The 21,992-nt window shown below is 57.9% G+C and overlaps 1 protein-coding gene across 7 annotated transcripts in view; it reads right to left on the minus strand.

Moving 5' to 3' along the window:
- Positions 1-1,616: 1,616 nt before the first annotated feature.
- The window catches only part of GRID2IP (Grid2 interacting protein), a 38,362-nt gene continuing 17,986 nt past the window's right edge, over positions 1,617-21,992 (minus strand). For 4 of the 7 annotated variants that reach the window (XM_074553171.1, XM_074553169.1, XM_074553173.1 and 1 more), the window contains 19 exons: positions 21,103-21,188; positions 20,292-20,361; positions 19,046-19,140; positions 17,839-18,022; positions 16,917-17,071; positions 15,425-15,523; positions 14,159-14,253; positions 13,449-13,569; positions 12,396-12,706; positions 11,217-11,630; positions 10,272-10,359; positions 9,283-9,372; positions 8,299-8,495; positions 7,413-7,568; positions 6,748-6,834; positions 6,191-6,320; positions 4,789-4,907; positions 4,161-4,325; positions 1,617-3,724 (listed from right to left, as the gene is read on the minus strand). In XM_074553171.1, coding sequence (XP_074409272.1) covers positions 3,653-3,724; positions 4,161-4,325; positions 4,789-4,907; positions 6,191-6,320; positions 6,748-6,834; positions 7,413-7,568; positions 8,299-8,495; positions 9,283-9,372; positions 10,272-10,359; positions 11,217-11,630; positions 12,396-12,706; positions 13,449-13,569; positions 14,159-14,253; positions 15,425-15,523; positions 16,917-17,071; positions 17,839-18,022; positions 19,046-19,140; positions 20,292-20,361; positions 21,103-21,188 — 2,734 coding nt within the window. In that variant the 3' untranslated portion in view covers positions 1,617-3,652. The remainder of the gene's footprint in view (positions 3,725-4,160; positions 4,326-4,788; positions 4,908-6,190; positions 6,321-6,747; positions 6,835-7,412; positions 7,569-8,298; positions 8,496-9,282; positions 9,373-10,271; positions 10,360-11,216; positions 11,631-12,395; positions 12,707-13,448; positions 13,570-14,158; positions 14,254-15,424; positions 15,524-16,916; positions 17,072-17,838; positions 18,023-19,045; positions 19,141-20,291; positions 20,362-21,102; positions 21,189-21,992) is intronic. The other 3 variants (XM_074553170.1, XM_074553175.1, XM_074553174.1) reach the window with 1 other exon arrangement.

Here is a 21,992-nt window from a genome sequence, read left to right on the forward strand (position 1 = left end):
GGATCCTCAAGGGCTGCAAACGCAGCACCAGGTGTCCTGTGCTGCCTCCCAGCCTGTGCCACCTTTCCCCCTGACTTACCAGCCTCCCAGCCTGAAGCTGAGCTCCTTCTCTGGCCCTTGGCATCTTTCATGGCACCTGGAGAGGAATTACAGATCATGGCCCTTCAAGCCACAATCCAGATACTTATAGGGAGGTTCCCAGGTGGTTCCACTTTGCCTGGCACAAATGTGCCCAGCTGTGATGCACCCTGGCTGTGCTCAAGCTGCTCGTTTCCTTTCTGAGCTCTTTTCCCCTGTTTCTTGCATGAAAGAAAAAACCCCCAAATCCCCTGAGGTTTGGAATGGAAGCTGGGATTTCCAGGGACACAATTTCCCAGTGTTTGTCAGAGGATGGAAGTGGCACCCGAGGAACAGGAGCAGCCAGGGCTGTGATCCCTGCCCTGCCCTGCCCTGGCTGCTGCCCGGGCTGGGGTTTCCTTCCCAAGCCCAGGCTTTCCTGTGAGGATGATCCCGTGGGCAGGGCTGACACAGGAACCCTGAGTGAGGCTCAAAGGTGCTGGATCTGGGCAGGAATGACCTCGTGGCTGCAGAAAAGTTACCAGAGCAAGGAGAGGGGAACATGGAGAGAATGGTGTGGGTGCTGTGAGGGACGTGGGGATGGGGCCCTGGGACATCATTCCTGTTGCTTCATGGGGCTCCAGGACACCATTCCTGCTGGTTTATGGGCTCAGTCTGGGACGTGAGGAATGGGGGCTTGGGGACACCATTCCTGTTGGTTTATGGGCTCAGGAATGGGGCTCTGGGTCACCAGTCCTGCTGCTTTATGGGCTCAGCCTGGTACACCATTCCTGTTGGTTTATGGGGCTCCGGGGCACCATTCCTGCTGCTTTATGGGGCTCTGGGCATTATTCCTGCTGCTCTATGGGCTCAGGAATGGGGCTGTGGGACACCATCCCTGCTGTTCCATGGGCTCAGCCCCACACCGCAGCTGTGGCAGCGGCTCTGGGCCGGTCCCTGGGGGCAGGAGGAGTCAGTCGGAGCGCTTCAAGTGGAATCTCAGGGTGGCTCGGGCCCCTCGGAGGTCAGCAGCTCCACCCGCCCCGCTCCCTGGAGCGCATCTCCGGTCCCGCGGTGTCAGTCAGTGCCCCAGGGCAGGAGGTGACGTGCCCGGCCGGGGACACTGAGGGTGGCTCTGCACGGAGCTGCTCCGGCCCCGGGCGGCTCCCGGGGCTGCTCTGAACCGGCTGAGGCACAGCACCTGATAGGGAGCTGCTCCTGTCTGTCTGCTCCCGCTGTCACGGGAGATAAACCCCCCTGGACATGAACTCAGCCTCAGCCAAGAATTCTTTTCCAGAGGGAAACAATTCACTGCCTCATACAGCTCGCTAAATGTTTTCTTCTGAAGGCTGCGGTTAAAAATCCATGCTATTTTAAGAATTTGCTGCTCGTTTTGATCCCTCCAGCCTGGATGCTGTGGGGCAGGAAGGTTCTTCTCCCCACCAGCCCAGCCAGGTGAAGCCTGCAGGTGCCAGAGCCAGGATCAACAGTGCAGAAGGTGCAGAATCCCTGACACCATCACCAGCAGCACTTCTGGACAGAAGACAGAGGTCTGTGCAGTCAGGAGGCAGAAGGCAGTAGCTTTATTTCAGGAATAGCACATAGGCATTGGGTAGAGACTGAACCGGGAATATACATCGTCCCCTTATCAAATCTTATCGCCAGAAGTTCTGGCTCTTTGAAAATATTCACATAAAAATACCAAAGGGATTGGAGTTCTAACTATTTCAGAAAGTTACAACATGTAGCAAAATCTATGTACAGCATCTTCTGTCGGGACAGTTTCAAAAGAACCTCTGGTGGTTTAAATATTGGACATGTTTTTTTAAAAAAAAGGATAAATAACAGAATGCAGTGTGCAACATCCAAAAGGGAGAGAGGAGCAGAGGGAGCGTGGCCCTGTCCTGGACCTCTGGGAACACGAGGCTACCCACTACCTGGCACTTAAAGCTGTATAAACGGAGAACACTTGTGAAAATATACCTCACTTTCTACAGCGGGGTTTAAAAAAAATACCAAAACCCGGAGATCCGAGGGTCGTAAGGTCTCCCGTAAATAACGAAATAATGCACCGGTCGGTGATGGTGTCCCGGAGCGGCGGCGGCTGCGGGACACGGAGCCCTTGCTCCGGCCTCGGGCAGGTGGGACCTACACGGCGCTGGCTGCGGGGACAGGGGGGACACGGGGACAGGGGGACACGGGTGGGTTTTGCACGGAGGGGATGCCCACAAAGCACGGAGAGAGCTCGGGAGCCCCCGCAGGCGCAAGCAGCGGCCGTGGAACGCTGTCCCTCCGTGCCAGGGGCACAACGGGGGGATCCAGGAGGGTCCGGGCAGCTGGGAGAGGGATGGGCACGATGAGAGGTGGGTGTGCACATCTGGAGGTGGGTGTGCACGGTGAGAGATGGGTGTGCACACTGGGATGTTGGTGTGCACATCTGGAGGTGGGTGTGCACATCAAGAGATGGGTGTGCACACTGGAAGGTGGCCGTGGACACTCCTGGGATATCCCCCACGAAAACTGCTCCTGCAGCAAAGGGGCTCCCAGGATGGTGGAACCATTTATGTTGGGAAAGCCCTCCCAGGCCATCCAGTGCAGCTGCTGCCCCTGCTCTGCCAAAGCCACCCCTCACCCAAGCACTGTGCCCAGGTGCCACATGCCCAGGGCTGTTAAACCCCTCTAGGGTGATGCCCTGCTCCCCCGTGCCGTGCCCGGAGCAGCACCTGGGGCTGCAGAGCCCTCCTGCTCCCGTTCAGGCTGCCGGGCATTCTGTGCTTTCCAAGAGCCATGGAACTGTTCAGGGCTGCCTGCTGGCGAGTTCCAGCAACCTCGTGCTGATGGTGTTGCTCTCTTGGGAGGGTTTCAAGGCCTGTCAGCCTCTGGCACAGCTTTGTGCAGAGCCGAGGGCCAGGAAGGAGCCGTGAGCTGGAAGGATCAGACCGGATCCATCCTCGGGACCTCGGGGATGTGCCAGGAGGGTCCTGCAGGGTCCTGCTGCTCTGCACTGCCACTGGCTGCCAGGGGAGGGAACTGGAGCTCCTGGGCCACCTCCGGTGCTCTCTGCTCTGCTGTTCCCCCGGTGCTCTGGGGCAGAGGGGCTTGGAGAGGGGCTGGACAGGGCTCAGCAGCATCCCCAGAGGAGCGGGAGGTGCCCTCTCTGCTGCTCATCCCCCTGCTCCCTTCCTTGCTGGGCTGCCCGGGGGCTCTGTGGCTCTCCCCCAGCCCAGGGCTGCTGGGCAGTGCCCCCCGGCTCGGGCAGTGCCCGTGGGGCTGTGGGGAAGGTCTCCAGTCACAGGAGTTTGGGGAACGTGGTTCAGTGGGGTTTTACCAGATGGACACAAACCCCGGGCTCAGGGATCTATGGAGTTGGAGGGTGCTGAGGAAGCTCTGTGAGGACCAGTGCAGGGTTTGTCTTTGTGCCACCCTGTGTCACCCTGTGTCACCTGCGGTGCCTCCTCAGTGCCTGCCCCGGCCCCTCTGTCAGTGACCCTTCTGGCTGGGAGCAGGAGGCAGCAGCGTATTTACACCAGGCTGGACAGGAGCAAATTGCACTTTGTTGGCAAGGAGCTGTTGCACCTCAGGTGGCTGCAGGCCGTCACCAGGCCAGGGGAGAGGTCATCCTGGGGCTGCGCTGGCTCTCGCCCACCTGCACGTCACTGAGAGCCCGCTGTGGGACACAAAGGGCACAGCTCAGAGGGGCAGGGTGGGCAGCCCTGGCACAGGTACCCAGAGCAGCTGTGGCTGCCCCTGGATCCCTGGCAGTGCCCAGGCCAGGCTGGACAGGCCTGGGAGCAGCCTGGGACAGTGGGAGGTGTCCCTGCTATGGCAGGGATGGAATATGGGGTGATCTTTAGGGTCCCTTCCTCCCCAAACCATTCCAGTATGAACAACCCCATCACTCTCCCCTGGGGCTTGGGGCCTCCCTCAGTGTCCCACCCTGGCCATCTGACATTTGTGTCAGAAAAATTGCACCTTATCAGCATCAGAAAAGTTCCTCTCACTCGGGCACAGCTGCTCACAAAAGCCCATCCCAGTCACACACAATAACACACCTCACTGACACCCACAGGACATCCCTGCTGCCTTGGAAAGCTTCAACTCACCTCAAACTTGCTCATGAATTCTGCAAAAATGCCAAAGAAGGCTTCGGAGGTTGTCATTTTTGAGTCCTCCCCGAAGAAGGACAGCACCTTGCTGAACTCCTCCATGGCCTTGTGCTGCAGGTCGTCCAGGGAGCGCATGGCGGGCTGGGCACTCTCCAGGAAGGACTGCAGGGCTTGGCTTAAGGGCAAAGAGCTGCTCCACGGTGCTGGCAGGGGTCCCAGCCCCTTATCAGACAGCTGGGTCCCAGCCCCTTATCAATCTCTTATCAGATAGCTGGGTCCCATCCCCCCCTTATCAATCTCTTATCAGATAGCTGGGTCCCATCCCCCCCTTATCAATCTCTTATCAGATAGCTGGGTCCCATCCCCTTTATCAATCTCTTATCACATGGCAGCAGGGAGATGCTGACAGGCACACGTGGAGGTGCTGGCTGTCCCTGTCAGCACAGCTCCCAAGGACAGATGTCCCAGCACGTTCCTGGGGCTGTGCCACACAGGGACACCCCAAACCTGCTCACCAGGCTGGCTGAGAGCAGGGGCAGCTCCCAGCAGTGCCAGGCACAGCCCTAGGCAGTGTCGAGGGTCCCTGGGGGCACTCAGGGCCGGCTCCCCTCTCACGGAAGGATACGGTCATGACAATGGCAAACCTGTCCTCGGCGGTGGCGGGCATGCTGTGACAAGCCTTCTGGATGTCACTGACCGTGCTGTGCAGGTCCTTCAGGTCGGCTGTCAGGGTCCTCTGGTTCACTGCAGGGGACAGCGGGGTCAGCAGGGCTGGGACACGCAGGGCTGGCTCTGCTCCCACAGGTGAGGTGAGGAGCATGGGCCAGGGGACAGTTGTCGCCCTGATTTTTTAAGTTTTTCTAAGCCTTGTGATGTTGACATTCTTGTAAGGAACTTTCTCACATGCTTTGTGTAAATAACTCATTGTTTTGCATTGTTTTATGGAGGAGGAGTGTCGCAGACATCTTTTATGAAAAATCCTTTCCTAAGGATTTTTCCTCCTGAGAAGCTGAGAGGCCTCAGGAACAAACTGTAAACATTGATTATCTGCTGCTGTGGAATGCATCAGGTGCATCTGGGATTGGGCTCATGTGGTTGTTTCTGATTAATGGCCAATCACAGTCAGCTGGCTTGGACAGAGAGCTGAGCCACAAGCCTTTGTTATCATTCCTTCCTATTCTATTCTTAGCCAGCCTTCTGGTGAAATCCTTTCTTCTATTCTTTTAGCATAGTTTTAATGTAATATATATCATAAAATAATAAATCAGCCTTCTGAAACATGGAGTCAGATCCTCGTCTCTTCCCCAATCCAAGAACCTGTGACACAAATTCCAGCTGGGAAAGCTCCAGGTACAGACCTTCCCCTGGTGGAAATTCACAGCTCCAGGCTTGAGTTTGCTCCTTTATTTATGCACTGTAGCACTAATTCCCAAGGGAATTGCTCACAAACAGCAGGGGATGGTGTGCAAGGGGAATGGAGCTCGTGCTTGGTAGGGATTCAATGCATCATTTAAAATCACAGATTGTGGAATCATTTAGGTTGGGGAAGCCCTCCAGGGTCATCCAGTCCAGCTGTTTCCCCAGCTCTGCCAAAGCCACCACTGACCCAAGCATTGTCCCCAAGTGCCACATCCACGGGGCTGTAAATCCCCTCAGGGATGGGGACCCCTGCCCTGGGCAGCTGTGCCAGGGCTGGGCAGCGTTTCCAGGCAGGAATTTTCCCTAAAATCCCACCCTGAGCCCATTCCCTCTGCTCCTGTCCCTGCTCCCTGGAGCAGAGCCCTGCCCAGGGGCAGCAGTGTGGGATGGATGGGTGACACCTCACTGTCACTGTCACTGCCAGCTCAGCCCATCCCAAGGCTCTCCTGCTGCTCAGGACCTTCCCTCACGTGCTCAGGACCTTTCCTCGTTTGCCCAGGCTCCATCCTGCCCCTGCCAGGCTGTGCAGCTCCCGGCTGAGCCCAGGCTCCCACCCAGCCCAGGGGCAGTGCAGGGACACCCGGGCTTGCAGCTCCTCTCTCCTTTACCTTTGGCAGCCAGCGGCACCGTGGGAAGGTCCTTGGCAAAGCCCAGGAGCTCTGGGAAGTGTTGGCTGAGGGATTTGGCAAGGATGTGCAGGAAGGTGGATTTCCCATCCACAGTCTTGGTCGTGTTCAGCTGCAGCAAAGCAGAACAAGTGAGGATCCCACCTGAAGGCTCACACACAGCGGGGTGGGCTGCTCCTCGTGCTGGGGCTAAGGGTTAAACCGCACATTTGATGTTCACACACAGTTAATGTTCACAGATTAGTGCTGGAGATGTCCCTCCTGCAGGGCAGGGCTGTCCCCTGTCCCCAGCCCTCAGGTGTCCCCCGGCAGCCCCTATGGGGTGAGCACCTCTCAACGCACACCTGGGCTCTGGCCAGCCCACGGTGGGCAGGATTCCCACCAGAACCACAGCAGAGCCTCTCTGAAGTCCCCCCTGTGGGTCAGTGCAGCCCCTGCCCCCTCCCAAAGGGTCCCAGGGTCCCTTTGAGAGCAGCTCTGTGGGCACAGGGAGCCCCCAGCTCAGTGTGCCCTGCCCCAGAGCGAGCTGCTCTCCTCACCTCGGTGAGGAAGTTGATTTTAAAGCCTGTGGTTTTGCTGGTCTTGGGCTGCCCGTTGTTCAGGTAGTTCCCCATGGCCAGCACGAACTGCAAAAGGAGAGCAGGGCATGAGGGGCTGGTCAGCTCCTGGCCCTGGGTCCTTCCATCTCCCAGGACTCTGAATCTCTGTTCCTCACCCATTAATGTGCAGAACAACACTGTCCTCCCATCTCCCAGGGCTCTGAATGGGGACTCTGAATCTCTGTTCCTCACCCATCAATGTGCAGAACAACACTGCCCTTCCATCTCCCATGACTCTGAATTTCTGTTCCCCACCCATTAATGTGCAGACCAACCCTGTCCTCATGGATTTAAGGAACTGATGGGGGGTCACTGGCCAGGAGCTACTGAGGAATTTCATCCCTCCTCTGCAAACGCCTCTGAGCACACACTGACCTCATTTGTCCCACCTGCTTCTTTTTTAAAAGCAAACCCAAATGAATTAACAGCAATTTGGGACAGCTCATCTGAGGAGGGTCATGGAGGACCTGCAGTGGGATTTGTTCTCTCTGTGCCAGGCTCAGCCCATCCCAGGACCCCAAAAACGCCTCCTCAGGGGGAGGGCAGTATGGGGGGGGGCACAGGGACCAGTGGTGGCTGTCCCAAGGAGAAGGGACCGCTCTGACCTCCAGGATCTTTGCCAGCTTCTTGCTGCTCTTCAGCTCCAGGGAGGCCTTGCAGATGCACTCGTAGCTGGCTTTGATCTCCTCGGTCTTCTCCTGCAGGGTGGTCTTGAAGTGCAGGCTGCGCAGGCGGATCTTGTACTCGGGCACCGACAGCATCTGGGCAAGAGGGCAGGGTCACCTTCTGCAGGGCAGTGACACCATCTGCAGTGTCACCTTCTGCAGGGCAGGGTCACCTTCTGCAGGGTCACCTTCTGCAGGGTCACCTTCTGCAGGGCAGTGCCACCATCTGCAGTGTCACCTTCTGCAGGGCAGGGTCACCTTCTGCAAGGTCACCTTCTGCAGGGTCAGCATCTGCAGTGCCACCATCTGCACTGCAGGGTCACCTTCTGCAGTGCCACCATCTGCAGTGCCACAGGCCCCCTGCACAGGACTTCTGCTGCCCTGGGCATGGAACAGGAGCTACAGGTGGCACAGGGCAGGTGTGCTGCCACGGGACGGGCACTCTCACACCAACACCCACGGGTGGCTTTGTCAATGGAAGATAAATCAGAGCTGGGCAAAGCCACTGCCACCAGGGAGCAAACGTGTTGGTGGCTCTGCAGCTCTGAATCAGCCCCTGGGAGCTGCCAGACCCCTCAGGCATCAACTGAGCATCAACTGAGCATCACCCCAATGGTCCCAGTGCCATCAGCCCCAGGTGTGAGTGTGCTGCTGGCAGGACAGGGCACACACAGCATCACCCAGGTGTGAATGCCCTGCTGGCAGGGACAGGCACACACAGCCCCAGTGTCAGTGTGCTGCTGGCAGGGACAGGTACATTCAGCCCAGGTGTGAATGCCCTGCTGGCAGGGACAGGCACACTCAGCCCCCTCCCAGAGCACGGCACCTGCAGCACGAACTGGTCGGGCTCGCTGAGCTTGCCGGGGCTCTCCTTGTAGCTCTGGAAGCGCTGCACCTCCTCCCCGTCCGGGGCGTAGAGCAGCAGCTGCTTGATGTGGGAGGGCTCCAGGCGATCCGTCTCCATCGTCATCAGGATCTGCCGCAGCTCCGCGTGCGACAGCTTCAGGTGCGCGATCAGGATGGCTGGGGGGGAGGCACGGCACTGTCACTGTCACTGTCATTGTCACTGGGGGGAGCAGGGGACACCGGGGTGTGGCAGGGCTGGGGACGCAGTGCCTGGCAGGGACAGGGACAGAACAGAGGGACACGCTGCCCAGCAGGACAGAGGGACACACTGCCCAGTAAGAATAGGAACACACTGCCCAGCAGGACAGAGGGACAGGACAGAGACAGGAGCGGGTCACCAACCTCCCCACGGAGTGAGACCCCTGCAGGTGCCCAGGCAGGCACAGCCCTGGCTCAGGGAGGGTTTTCCCCTCCCTGGGACCCTGCAGGGGCTGCGTGGGGACCCAGGGGTGGCTCTGGTCCTGCAGCCCCCCAGGGCACAGCACGCACCTCATCCACACCCCAGCTGGGCTGCCCTGGGACCAGCCCTGCTCCCACATCCCCAGAGCCAGGGGGATCCTGGGCAGGGTCCCACCGAGCCCTCCCAGCCTCCTCCCCACCAGAAACACATCCTGAGAGGCAGCACTGCCCCTACACTGCCCCAGTTCCCTGCAGGGGTCCCCAGGACCACCAGGCACATCCCATCCCCATCCTTCCCCAAAAAGTTCCATCCTTGCCCCCAGAGTTCCCTCCTTGCCCTGCCCAGGCTGAGCACACTCTGGGGCAGCTCTGGGCTGCAGGAAGAGTCCAGTCAGTCCATCCCAGCTGAGCTGTGCCCATGGGATTGAGCTCATGGTCTTCCCCTTTACCTTTCCAGCTCTCTACATCCCACCTGTGGGCCCCTTTTGGGGGTACCTTCACTTACATGTGTTGTAGGCCTTTTTGTGGGACAAAATTTCAACCACGTCTTTCTTTTTAAAGTTTTCAGGCATGAGAGTTGGCTCTGGAAGAGAAACTGAAAGATTTAATCGTGGGTAAGGACAGGCTCAGGCGGCTCCAGCGGGAAGAAAACTGTCCTGCAAACATGAGACCATGAATGAGAGAGAGGATGCTTTGCACACAGCAATGGCTCCAGGAATCCTTGAATTCTGCAATTCAAAGATCTCCCCAATGGAGGGCTCAGCTGGAGCTGAAAAAGGCAAAAGGAGAGGTGAAACACACAGAAAATCCCAGACTGCTCAGAAACATCCTACAAACAGCGTGCCCTGAGATGAGCCCCATTGCATCCCAGTGCCAGCTGGGCACCCTGGCCCCTGCAGGGCAGCTCAGACATCCCACTGGCTTCACTGGAATGCCTCCCACAGGGTCACCACCACTCCACACCCCAGCCTGGACCTTGCTCTGGGCTTGTGGCACCCAAACACTGCTCTGGGTGAGGATCCCGTGGGGCTGTGGGTGATGGGAGCTGCACAGGCACAGAGCTCCAGAGCCAGCACAGCTCTGGGGACATCCACTGATTATCTGCACAAAGAGTGAAGTGCTGCTGGAGGTGATTTCCTTGGACACAGCAATGTTTTCATGGCTTTTGCAGCATTTCCAGAGCTCTCAGGCACTGGACCTGCAGTTGGTGAAAGCCTCAAGCTGGGTTTCAGTGCCCAGTGAAATGTGGAGAGAAAACAGATCGTGGCAGCAGGGATAATTAAGGGAGATAATGAAACCATCTCCACCTTAATGATCCACTGTGCCACAGCCACAAAATCCTGAGGATGAACAAATTCATGGCACGGGTGATGTCACAGACTGGCATTGCCCTGCTGCCCATCCATTCCCAGTCCCTTCCAGTCCCTCCCAGTCCCTCCCAGCTGGAAATGGTCTCTGCTGGCACCAGGACCCGTTCTGGGGCTCAGTACTTACTCGTGGGCTTCTGAGTGCCAAAGTGCAGCTCCAGGTCGAGGTATTTGACCATGTCACTGAGCTTGTCATAGTCAGAGTCTTCCCCGAGCTGTGGGAGGAGGAATAGGGGCTGTGCTGGGACGGGGACAGCCCCTCAGTGCCACCTGTGCTGGCTCCTTCCCTGTGCCCACACCGAGCTCCTGTCCCCAGACAGGCTGGTGGCACCTCCTGTGACTGCAGGCTCAGCCAGTGCCCTGCAGATTCACTCAGCTCCTGACACAGAGCACCTCTGTCCTCATTGCTCCTCGCACATGAGCCCCTCACTGGAGGATAAAATGGCAATCCCAGGAGCTTCGGGGATTGTTCTGCACACAGAGAAATCACCGTGAGGAAGAACATTCCTCTCTGGAGTGCTGGGGAGAGGGAGCTGCAGGGTTTCAGTGCCTGTGGGACTGGAAGGTGATCCCACAGCTCCCCTCTGGCTGCTCAGGGCACAGGGAATACGGCATGTCCTGACCACCAGGAGACACCAGAGGCTGGGAGTGAAACCCTGGGGAGGGATGGGATCCACCTCGGAGTTCTGCACCACTCCATGGCCACCATGCCAAAGGACGGTCCTGCCTTGTGTCACCCCTCACCTCTGCTGTCCCCTCCACTGTCCTGCCCTGTCTGGGGCTCTCCCATCACTGCTCCACCCATCCTCATCCTTTCCCACTGAACCCCCTTCCCAAACCGCTGCAGAACCCATCTGGAGGCAACCCCTGAGGGCAGGGGAGTGCTCCCCACGATGCTGCAGACAAAATCAGCAGCTCAGAGGCTTCCCAGGGCCTTCCCCCGCCCAACAGTTCGTTCCAAACAACCGAGGGATGCACGGGAGCCCCGCAGAGCCTCAGCACAGGTCACGGCTCCCCGGGACACATTTGGGACCCCCTGTACCTGCCCTCCTCCCCTCTCCCCCGGCCATACCTGGCCCCAGATGGTGCCCTCCGAGTTCTCCACCTGCTCCCAGCGCAGCCTCTTGACGCTCATGTGGTTGGAGTCGCTGCGGCGGTGCAGCAGCCCGCGGTGCAGGGCGGGGGCGCAGGGCACGGGGGGCGGCGGCGGCGGCGGCGGCGGCGGCGGCACCGGGTGCAGGTGGCTCACCAGGGACTTGGGGACCGGGGCCACGCTGCCCTTGGGGGGCTCGGCCTTGGCGGGGCCGCCCTGGGGGTCGTGGAACGGCAGGGGGGGCGGCGGGGGCGGGGGGCTGAGCGGAGGGGGTGGGATGTGGTCCGAGAGCGTGGAGTAGGTCAGGGAGCTGCCCTCGTCGCTGCTGCTGATGTACTCGCTGCTGCTGACATCGTTGGTGACGTAGCTGCCCTGGTCATCCTGGAAACTCATCTGGGGAGCACAGGGCAGAGGGTGAGGGTGGCATCTTGTCCTTCATCCACCATCCTCCATGATCCTTATTCTCCATCCACATCTTCCATCCTCCTCATCTTCCATCCACATTCTCCATCCTCCTTATCCTCCACTCACCATCCTCCATCCACCCTTCTCCATCCTCCTCATCTTCCATCCACATCCTCCATCCTCCTCTTCCATCCACATCCTCTATCCTCCTCATCCTCCACCCACTATACTCTATCCTTCTTGTCCTCTATCCACCATCCTCCATCCTCCTCATACTCCACACTCCTCATTCTCCATCCACATCCTCCATCCTCCTTGTCCTCCATCCTTCATCCTCCACCAACATCCATCCATCCATCCATCCATCCATCCCCACCACCCCGCTGTGTGCAGAGCCCAGGACGTGTCCCCTGACCCCTTACATGGCCATCTCCGTACCCAAGGCACCTACACCAGAGCCGGTGGCCCTCTCACCTCCTCGTAGTCGTTCTCGGGGGTGAGGAACTCATCCACGATGGTGACGTGGTGCCCCAGCTGCTCACTGAGGGTCCTCAACCCACATCCTCCACCCACCATCCTTCACTGTCCTCATCATCCATCCATCCATCCATCCATCCATCCATCCATCCATCCATCCATCCCCACCACCCCGCTGTGTGCAGAGCCCAGGACGTGTCCCCTGACCCCTCACATGTCCATCTCCATACCCAAGGCGCCTACACCATTGCTTTGGTGAGCCCATGGCCCTCTCACCTCCTCGTAGTCGTTCTCGGGGGTGAGGAACTCATCCACGATGGTGACGCGGTGGCCCAGCTGCTCGCTGAGCGCGTCCAGGAAGCGGTCGGTGTCGCGGCTGCGCGGGGGCCGCGAGAAGGTGAACAGCTTCTTGCGTCGCGACAGCGGCGAGCGCGGCCGGCGCGTGGGCGACGGGGCCGGGCTGCTGTCCAGGCTCACGTAGGGGTTGGACTCGGTGCTGCAGGGCGAGGCCACGCTGCTGTGCAGCCGGTAGTAGCACGGCTGGCTCGCCAGCTCGCTCGGCCACACCAGCCCCGGCTTGCGGCCACCTGGGGGACAGAGCGCGGGGAGCTGTGGGTGGGGGTCCTGCAGCCCCTGGTGTGACCGTGCTCACAGGGGTGTCAGGGTGAGGGAGGAGATGAGGATCTCTCCCCTCAGAGAGGCTGGTTGATTATTTTATGGTCTATATTACATTAGAACTATATTAAAAGAATAAAAGAAAGGATTTTCTCAGAAGGCTAGCTAAGCTAAGAATAGAATAGAAAAGACTGATAACAAAGGCTCTGTCTCAGACTCTCTGTCCGAGCCAGCTGAGCTCTTTTTGTATATATAATAGAGAATATAATATAATATAATATAATATAATATAATATAATATAATATAATATAATAATATAATATAATATAATATAATATAATATAATATAATATAATATAATAATATAATATAATATAATATAATATAATATAATATAATATAATATAATATAATATTATAATATAATATAATATAATATAATATAATATAATATAATATAATATAATATATAACATTTAATAATAACCAGCCTTCTGAAACTTAGAGTCAAATTCTCATCCCACTCAGAGTGCCTGAAAGTTCCACACTGCAGAGCCAGCCCTGCGTGTTCCCTCACCCACAGAACCATGGCTGCTGCCTTGTGCAATGGCACCAAGGGGACACTGCCTTGTAACACAGCACCAAGGAGACACTGCCTTGTCCCCACCGGCCTGGCCAGCACCCCCACGGTCCCCTGACGTCCCCAGAGGTACCTGCAGCAGCGTGTGGCAGCTCGGGGGCAGGGGGGGATGTCCTGTGCAGGGCAGCGTTGCCCACCTTGCCGCCAAAGCCCCCGATCAGGCGGTTCTCCAGCTCCGCGTACACAGCTGACATCTGGGGGAGGACACAGAGCTGCTGCCATGGCCAGAGCTGCTGAGGAGCCCCAGAGAGCTGCCCCAGTGACCCGCCATGCCCTGGGGACAGCACAGTCCCCACAGACCCGGCTGCCCAGAGCTGGGGCTGCCCCTGCATCCCTGGCAGTGCCCAGGCCAGGCTGGACAGGGATTGGGGCACCCTGGGATAGGGAAGGTGTCCCTGCCATGGCAGGGGTGGCACTGGGTGGGCTCTGAGGTCCTTCCAACCCAAATCTTTCTGGGACTGGCCCACCAGTACCCATCTCTCACTCTATAAAGGGGACTTCACCCCAGCCCTGTCTGAGCCCCCAAGAGCCTCTCACTGATGAGGCTGCAGGGAGACACTGTCAGGTATCAGCCTCATTAGAGGTGACTAATTGCCCGGGGAGGTGACCTCAGAGAGGGGCAGGGACACCCTCAGCCCCTGCAGGTGTTCACCCACACACCCCATTCCCTTTTCCTGCTGCCCTGTGCTCACAGCAAAGGAGCCAGGAACCTTCCCGTGCCCACACCACCCCACCGAGGCGGGCAGAGCCCCACAGAGGTGCCCCCTGCCCCATCAATCACACCATTTTGGGGTTGGGTGTCTCCGGGAGGGACGTGCCATCTCCAGCCTGTCTCTCTCCAGGGATCAGGCGCACGGGGACCTCCACGGTGTCACTGCCTGCAGAGGGAGAGACAAAGTCACTGCTCTGTGTGTGCCCCAGCCACACAGCCCTGACCCACACGGGGCCCTGTGTGCTGCTGGGACCCACAGGGAGCCCCCTGCCCCAGCTCCTGGCTCTGGGGGTCCCCAGGGAGCAGTGCAGGGTGGGTTTGGGGTCAGCAGACAGCTCCAAGCTGCTCCATTCTCCCCTCGGGGCAGCTGAGGACAGGGCTGCTCCCACAGCTGGCCAACATCTGCCCAGCCACGGCTCCCCTGCAGCGCACACAGCTGTTGGCTGCTCTCCAGGCTCTAATCCCCTCCAGAACAACTCCTCGGAGCCAGGGCAGAGGATCTTCCTCCCCTGGGAAGTGTCCCAGAGCCCCCCTGACAGCTGAGGGACACCACACGGCCAGGAGGTGCTCAGGGAGGTCAGGGGGAGGTTGTGCTCAGGAGCACAGCCCAGGGCCCTTTGGCATCAGCCAGGGGAGATGGGACAGGCGGGCTGTGTGCCCTGGAGGGAGGCAGGGCTGGGGCCTCAAATGGGGCTTGTCAGAGTCTCAAAGGGGCCCTGAACCATGATCTCCCTCCTCACATCATTTCACAAGTGTGGTTTGCCCTGTTAATTGGATGGACTCTGGGAATGTTCAGAGGGAAGCCATAAATTTTATCCCCAGAAGGGGTGGGCAGCAGACAGCAGGAGCAGTTCACATCTGAGTAATGGAAAGGGTTGAAAATAACATTCAGACTTATGATCTAGTGGTCTCTTATTGAATTGGTGCTTTCATTATGGAATTGCTGTCCCTGGATGTGGCTCTCAGTGCTCTGGGCTGGGTGACAAGGTGGGGATCAGTCACAGCCTGGACTCGATGATCTTGGAGGGCTTTTCCAACCTAAATGATTCTGTCATTCTATAATTCTTGATTCTGTTTCTGAAAACATGGATTTCCAGCTGGTGCCTCACTGCTGGCCCTCTGACCTCCCTCCACCTTTGCTTCCATCTTTTCCCATCATTCTTGCTTGGGAATTGGACAGGAATTTGTCTTGGGGCAGAGCAGGACACAGCAGGGACAGTCCCATGTCCCAGCCCCAGTCACCCACCCTATCCCCTCCCCAGGGCAGGGAATCCATCCCAAATCACCCACCCACCTTATCCCCTCCTCAGGACAGGGAATCCAGCCCCCTCACCCACCTGCTGCCCCCTCCTCAGGCCGGGGGGTCCTGAGGCTGCCCCGGCACAGGGAGGCGCCTCGGATGGAGCTGCGGTACCGATCCTCAGCCTCTGCCTCGGCTGTGAGGAAACACCTTCGTGAGGCACAGCCAGACCCACAGCTCCCACTGCTGCTCCTCACCCTGCACAGGCACCCCCAGAGCCCCCCAGGGCCATGGAACCCACATTGCCAGGTAGCTGCTGGCTCCATCCCTGGAGCTGAGCAGGTTCAGGTGCTGCTGCCAGCACAGGGCGGGGATGGATGCTCAGGGATGGGACATCCAATCCCTTTTTCCATCCAATCCCTTTTGCCATCCACCAGCTCATGGCCCATGTGGAACTGCAGCCCTGAGTGGGGCTGGTCCCAGCAAACCCTTCCTGCCCCCTATGGAAGGAGCACATGGCCCATGCAGTGTCCATGTGCAGCTCAGGGAGGCTCACAGGATGGAGGGATCCATCCCTGAGGTACCCAGCACTGGGACAGGGGAGATCACCCAGTTTGGAGCCCAGGGGAAGGACCAGCCCAAACCCAGAGATCTCACCTGGCCATGGTGCTGCAGGGCACAGACACAGAACAGACCAGAACAATGAAAAACATTCATGCTCAGAGACTGCCCCGTTCACCTGAGACACTGAGAGGAGCCAGGGACCAGCCTGGGGCTGGGAACAGCAGCCTGGGACAGGGAGATGTGCCCCTGAGCCTCCCCTGGCTGGGGATTGCTGCTCTGCATCCCTGGAATGCAGCTGAGAACTGCACCCCGATTACAGGACATGAATCCCTGGGGATGCACAGCCCGTGGCTGAGCTGTGATCCTGCACACACAGAGCAGAGGGGGCTCAGTGCAAACCCAGTGAGTAGATCCAGGGTGCACAGAGCACATGGAGCACAGCATCCCATGCACAACAGGCAGGATTTGCACCAGGACTTGGGGCTGTTCTGTTTCCTGCTAAAGTCGCTGTGTTCCTCCAAAACAACACTACTTTTACCTTTGCTGGGTCTAAAATTAACACATCTGTGTGAGCAGCTGAGAACAGCAAAACTGGAAGCAATTAAGAGCACAAACACACAGATTAGGACATTTCACTCCAAACCTGCTCTCCTGAGTCCACCACTGGCTTTGTGCTGCCACACAACCGGGTGAGGGTGATGCTGAGGGGGACAAGGGGACCACCAACTGCCTCTGTGTCTTCCTGGGAGAGCAGCACCACCTTTTCCAACCAGGGATGTGTCTGTGGCATCCCAAAGGATGCCGTGTCACCTTTATTTCACCTCTCTGATCTGAATGCTGCCCTTGCACCAGCTGTCCTGGACTTGCTCACCTCTAACACCTGAGCAGCTTCCAAAAGCCCCCAGAGTGCCCCTCTGAGGTGCCACCTCTCCTCTGCATCCAAAACTGCACCAGCACAAGGGACTGAGCTCCCAGCACCATCAGGACACGGCGTGTCCATCCTGGAGCACGGGGCTGCCTCTCACCTGCCAAGGCCTTGCACCCCAGAAACCTGTCCAGCTTTTGCTGGCAGTGCTCCTGCTCCTCGTAGCTCAGCAGCTGGTAGATAAACTGCCAGAGGACTTGCTTGGCTGGGGTGTCCAGCACCGGGTACACATCCACAATGAGAGTATCAATGGTCCTGCAAAACAGGAGAGGGCTGGGCAGTGAGGGTGACAACGGTCCTGTAAAACAGGAGAGGGCAGTGAGAGTGACAGTGTTCCTGGAAACAGGAGTGTGGCAGCTCCTGGGGCCAAAGGCCCCATCTGATTTTGGTGTGTAGATTGAGGAAAAGGGCTGTTGGGAGCAGCTGAGCACCCCATCCCATGAGGATAGAACAGCCTGCAACAGGATGAAATGCTGCCCTGGCACATGCGCCCAGAGCAGCTGTGGCTGCCCCTGCATCCCTGGCAGTGCCCAGGCCAGGCTGGACAGGGGTGGGAACACCCTGGGACAGTGTAGGTGTCCCTGCCATGGCAGGGGTGGCACTGGGTGGGCTTTGAGGTCCCTTCTAACCCAAATATTCCATCATTCCATGGTTCTGTGACAGCCTCTGGCAAAGCACTGCTGGGAGACCAAGCAAGGGCAGGAAAGGAGGTCACTGCCCCAAGTGTGCCCTGCCTGGCAGTGACCCTGGCACTGCCCCAGGTGTGCCCAGCCTAACAGTGACCCTGGCACTGCCCCAGGTGTGCCCAGCCTGGCAGTGACCCTGGCACTGCCCCAGGTGTGCCCAGCCTAACAGTGACCCTGGCACTGCCCCAGGTGTGCCCTGCCTGACAGTGACCCTGGCAGTGCCCCAGGTGTGCCCAGCCTGACAGTGACCCTGGCACTGCTCCAGGTGTGCCCTGCCTGGCAGTGACCCTGGCAGTGCCCCGTGCCAGGGCAGGGGTCCCAGCTGGCAGGAGTTACCGGTGGTGGAAGAAGCCCTCCAGGGCCTTGCAGACGCTGAAACGCTCGGGGGGGGTCAGCAGGTGCTCCAGCTGCTGCGTGAACGTCCTTCCCTGGATCTTGATGCTAGAGGGGAGAATCTCTGCCACCCACTGCAGGGAGGTGAGGGCCGAGGAGCTGCTCGGGGACTCAGCAGAGTCAGAGTCTGCAAAATAAATATTCCATCTTTCCAAAGAAATATTCCATCTTTCCTTGGCTTCCCTCGAGGCCAGTGGAGCACTTTGAGGGCCACTGGCTGCGTGCTTTGGAGTAGGTCAGGCTGGATGGGATTTGGAACAGCCTGCTCTGGTAGCAGGTATGAGGGGTGAAATGAGAGCATCTTTAGGGTCCCTTGCATTCCAAGCCATTCCAGGTGCTGGAGTTGGTGTGAGAGCACCTGCAAACGAGCTGGGGCATCCCAGGGCTCCTGAGGTGGGGCTGAGGGGAGCCCAGTGCTGCTCCAGAGGGAAGAGCCAGGCCTGGCTCCCAGCTCTGGGCATTTGGGAGCAGCACAGAGACCCTCCAGCCTCCTCAGGGCTGTGCCCAGGGGTGGATCCTGCCCTCCACGGGCACCCTGCCCTGCCCAGCATCCTGAGCTCTCACCAGGCACTGATCCTGCATTGGGATAACAATCCTGCACAGCTCAGCCCCGAGCACAGGGTTGGGTTACCGCAGACAAGGACACAGCACACACATTGCAGGAAGGACACTGCAAGGGACACCAGGCACAGCCACACAGCAGGATGAGCCCTCCTGGAGAGCAGCCAAGCCTGGGATCCAGCCTGATCCCACCCTGCAAGGGCCACGTGCCTGGGAGAGAGGAGCATCCCCAGGCAGTGTGCTAAACCTGCTCAATCCATGCCCAGCAGTGTCAAACCTGCTCTGCCCACAGAGGTGCCCAGCAGTGTCAAACCTGCCCAGCCCATGGAGGTGCCCAGCAGTGTTAAACTGCCCAGCCCATGGAGGTGCCCAGCAGTGTTAAACTGCCCAGCCCATGGAGGTGCCCAGCAGTGTTAAACTGCCCAGCCCACAAAGGTGCCCAGCAGTGTTAAACCTGCCCAGCCCACAGAGGTGCCCAGCAGTGTTGAACTGCCCAGCCCATGGAGGTGCCCAGCCATTCCCTCCTGCCCCAGGAGCCGGGCAGCTGGCTGGGCTGGCTGCTCTCCAGACCCTCCCTCTGCACTCTTACCGTTGGAGAAGCTGACGATGCCCTCTTCCACCACCAAGGTGGGCATGGCCCCGCTGCCCTGCAGCATCGACACCACCTTGTCGTGGGAGCAGTTCCTGCAGCACAGAGAGCTCGGTCAGAGCTGCCCAGGGCAGCAGGGGGCACACACAGCCGGCAGCTCCTTCCTCTGTCTGGGAAAGCCTCCTGGTGCTGCTCAGAGCCCCTCTGTGATCCCCTGGATTATTTCCACCTGTGCTGCCCCAAGGCAGAGCCTGGGTCCTGCCCCACCAGTGGGCACCAAGAAACAACCATGGCAATGCCTGTGCCCGCCCTGAGGAGTGCCATGGCAGAGTTAAGCTGCACCCAGACCCAGAAAATGATTTTTCCTTTAAATAACACTGTGCTGCAGGTCTGTCCTCACCTGCCCTAATTCCGTGTGGAAATAAAAGGCAAGGGGAACATGAAGTGTAATTTTGTAGGTGAGAAAATCTCGGGATGCCCTTGGAGAAGGGCATGGGCCAGGCTGGGACAATGCCTGCCAAAAGCAGGGCTCAGAGGACAATCCTCAGCCCGGTCTCCTTTTCCTGGCAGTGCTGCATCAGCCAAGAGTTCGCTGGATCAGCTGAAACGTGAGAACCCAAGCCCTGACAGAAGCAGCATCGCTTTAACCTTTAAATATTCATCACTCTCTCTTGTCCTGCAGCCTCCTCTCACCCTTTGCTCTTGGTTTTTATGCAGAAAGACACCCCCAAGGACACAGCACGGGTGAGGGGCACAAGTCCCTCTGGTGCCACTGCTTTGGTGCACAAATAACACACAGAATTAAACTCAGGGTACAAGTGGGATTCCCACATGGGGAATAATTGTGTTAAGCTTATCATCCCGTTGTGGGAATGATTCCTGGGCTGGATGGGGCTCTGCTGCTCCCCAAAGCAGAACCCCAGGTGTTCAACACTTACAGATTAACTCAGAGTGTCTGAAATTGGGGACTGAGGTGGGCTGCAGTCAGAACCCAGGCTATACAAACTGTCCTGCACAGAGAACCCAGAGGAGGAGCAGGGCTGGAGAAAATGCTCCTTTAGAGCCAGGTGTTGTACAGCAGCACCAAAGGGGCTGTCCCCAGCTGTGCCCTCAGGGCAAACCACGGCAGCACACGGGGACAGGGCCAGCAGCTCCCATTCCCCCTGCCCAAGGGTGAGCACAGAAAACACAAAAACAGCGTGTGCCCAGCCCCTGCCCAGCCCTGGGTGCCCTGCCCAGCTCGTACCTCATGTCCAGGCCGTTGAGGAACAGGATCCTGTCTCCAGGTTTGAGCGCAGCCTTCTCCGCCGGGCTCCCTGGGGGCACAAAGGGGCTCCAGCTGCAGCTCCCCTGCCTGGGATGGGCGTCCAGGGGCATCCCCAGGCAGGGCACCCCTGCACATGGCCGGGCTGGGTGGGCTGGCACCCTTCACTCAGCTGGGTGCAGCACTGGTGGCATGTCAGGGTGGTCACTGAACACATTTCCCACTTCTCACAACAAGGAGTGTGTGTCACTGACATATTTTCTGAAAAATCCCTTTGCCAGGGTCTTTTCTCCTGAGAAGCTGGGAAGCCTCAGCTTCTCCCATGTTTTGCTGCTTTGCAATGTGATCTGAAGTATTGCTTACCCAGCATGTGAATTGTTTTTAATTAATGGCCAATCACACCAGCTGTGTCAGACTGTCTGGTCAGTCACAAGATTTTATTATTCCTTCCTTTCTAGCTTTCTGATGTCTCCTTTCTCTTTCTGTAGTGTAGTTTTAATATATCATTTTCTTTCAATACAATATATATCATAAAATAATAAATCAGCCTTCTGAAACATGGAGTCAAGATTCTCATCTCTTCCCTCATCCTGGGGACCACCACAGGAGTGGATAAAGCCAAACTAAATTGTACCAAAGGTGCTCGTTATTCCACTGGGAAAACTCCATCACCGGGCCTGGTGAAAATCCCTTTTGTTCTTTCCTAGCAAACAGCACTCCACATTTGGAGTTCAGAGCAGAGATGAGTCCCTGGTGCCCCAAATCTGGTGTTCTTAAAATCTGGTGTTCCTACCTGGCAGGACAGACTCGATCCACACCGGGGCATGGCCGCGGAGGGTGAAGCCAAAGCTCCTGTTGCCTTTATAAACTCGCACGGTTCTGGGGGTGAAAAAGGCAAACAGGATGTCAGAGTACAAGATCCAGCCCTTGTTTCCTTCCCCAGCCCCTCCAAACCCTGTTAGCCCTGGTTCTACTGAGTGCCCAGTCCCCAGTGCTCCCAATGTCCCCTTTGATACCAAAGTGTCTTTCAAATGTGGTTTCAAAGTGCAATATGGGTAAATATATAGATTTAAAGAATAAATATATGTGTAAGAGCTAACAATCATCTGGCTCCAACCCCCCATGTCAGGGACTAGGAATTGGATGATCTTTAAGGGCTCTTCCAACCCAAACCAGCCTGTGATTCTTTATTACAGAGAATTAGAGACAATGTGCTTCAGGGAGCAAAGGTCTCCTCGGCTGATGAGAGAGGAATTAAATTCCTCTAGGAAATTTTGGAAGGAGCATTAGGAAATCTCCCTGCTGGGAGGCTGATTGGAGCTGGGGGCTGTTCCTGCAGGGACCTGGGGGAAGGCAGCATTGCTGAGATCACTTCCAACCAGCGGGATCCTGTGCTGGCAGGGAGGGACACTGGGCTGGGAGTGCATTTGGGACCAGCCACAGGGAAGATCAGCCTGGCAGCAGGGTGGGCAGGAGCCTGGGTGCCCTGGGTGCTCTCAGGCTGGCAGGAGGGTGGGCAGGAGCCTGGGTGCCCCTGGGTGCCCTGGGTGCTCTCAGCCTGGCAGGAGGGTGGGCAGGAGCCCGGATCCCTGCTCTGCTGCTGGCTGGGTGGGGCAGGGTCTGCAGGAGCTCCCTGCCCTCGGCCACTGCAGTCTGGCCATCTGGGCACGGAGGGAAGTGGGT

Source organism: Zonotrichia albicollis, chromosome 16, assembly GCF_047830755.1.
Source record: "Zonotrichia albicollis isolate bZonAlb1 chromosome 16, bZonAlb1.hap1, whole genome shotgun sequence".
Taxonomy (NCBI): domain Eukaryota; kingdom Metazoa; phylum Chordata; class Aves; order Passeriformes; family Passerellidae; genus Zonotrichia; species Zonotrichia albicollis.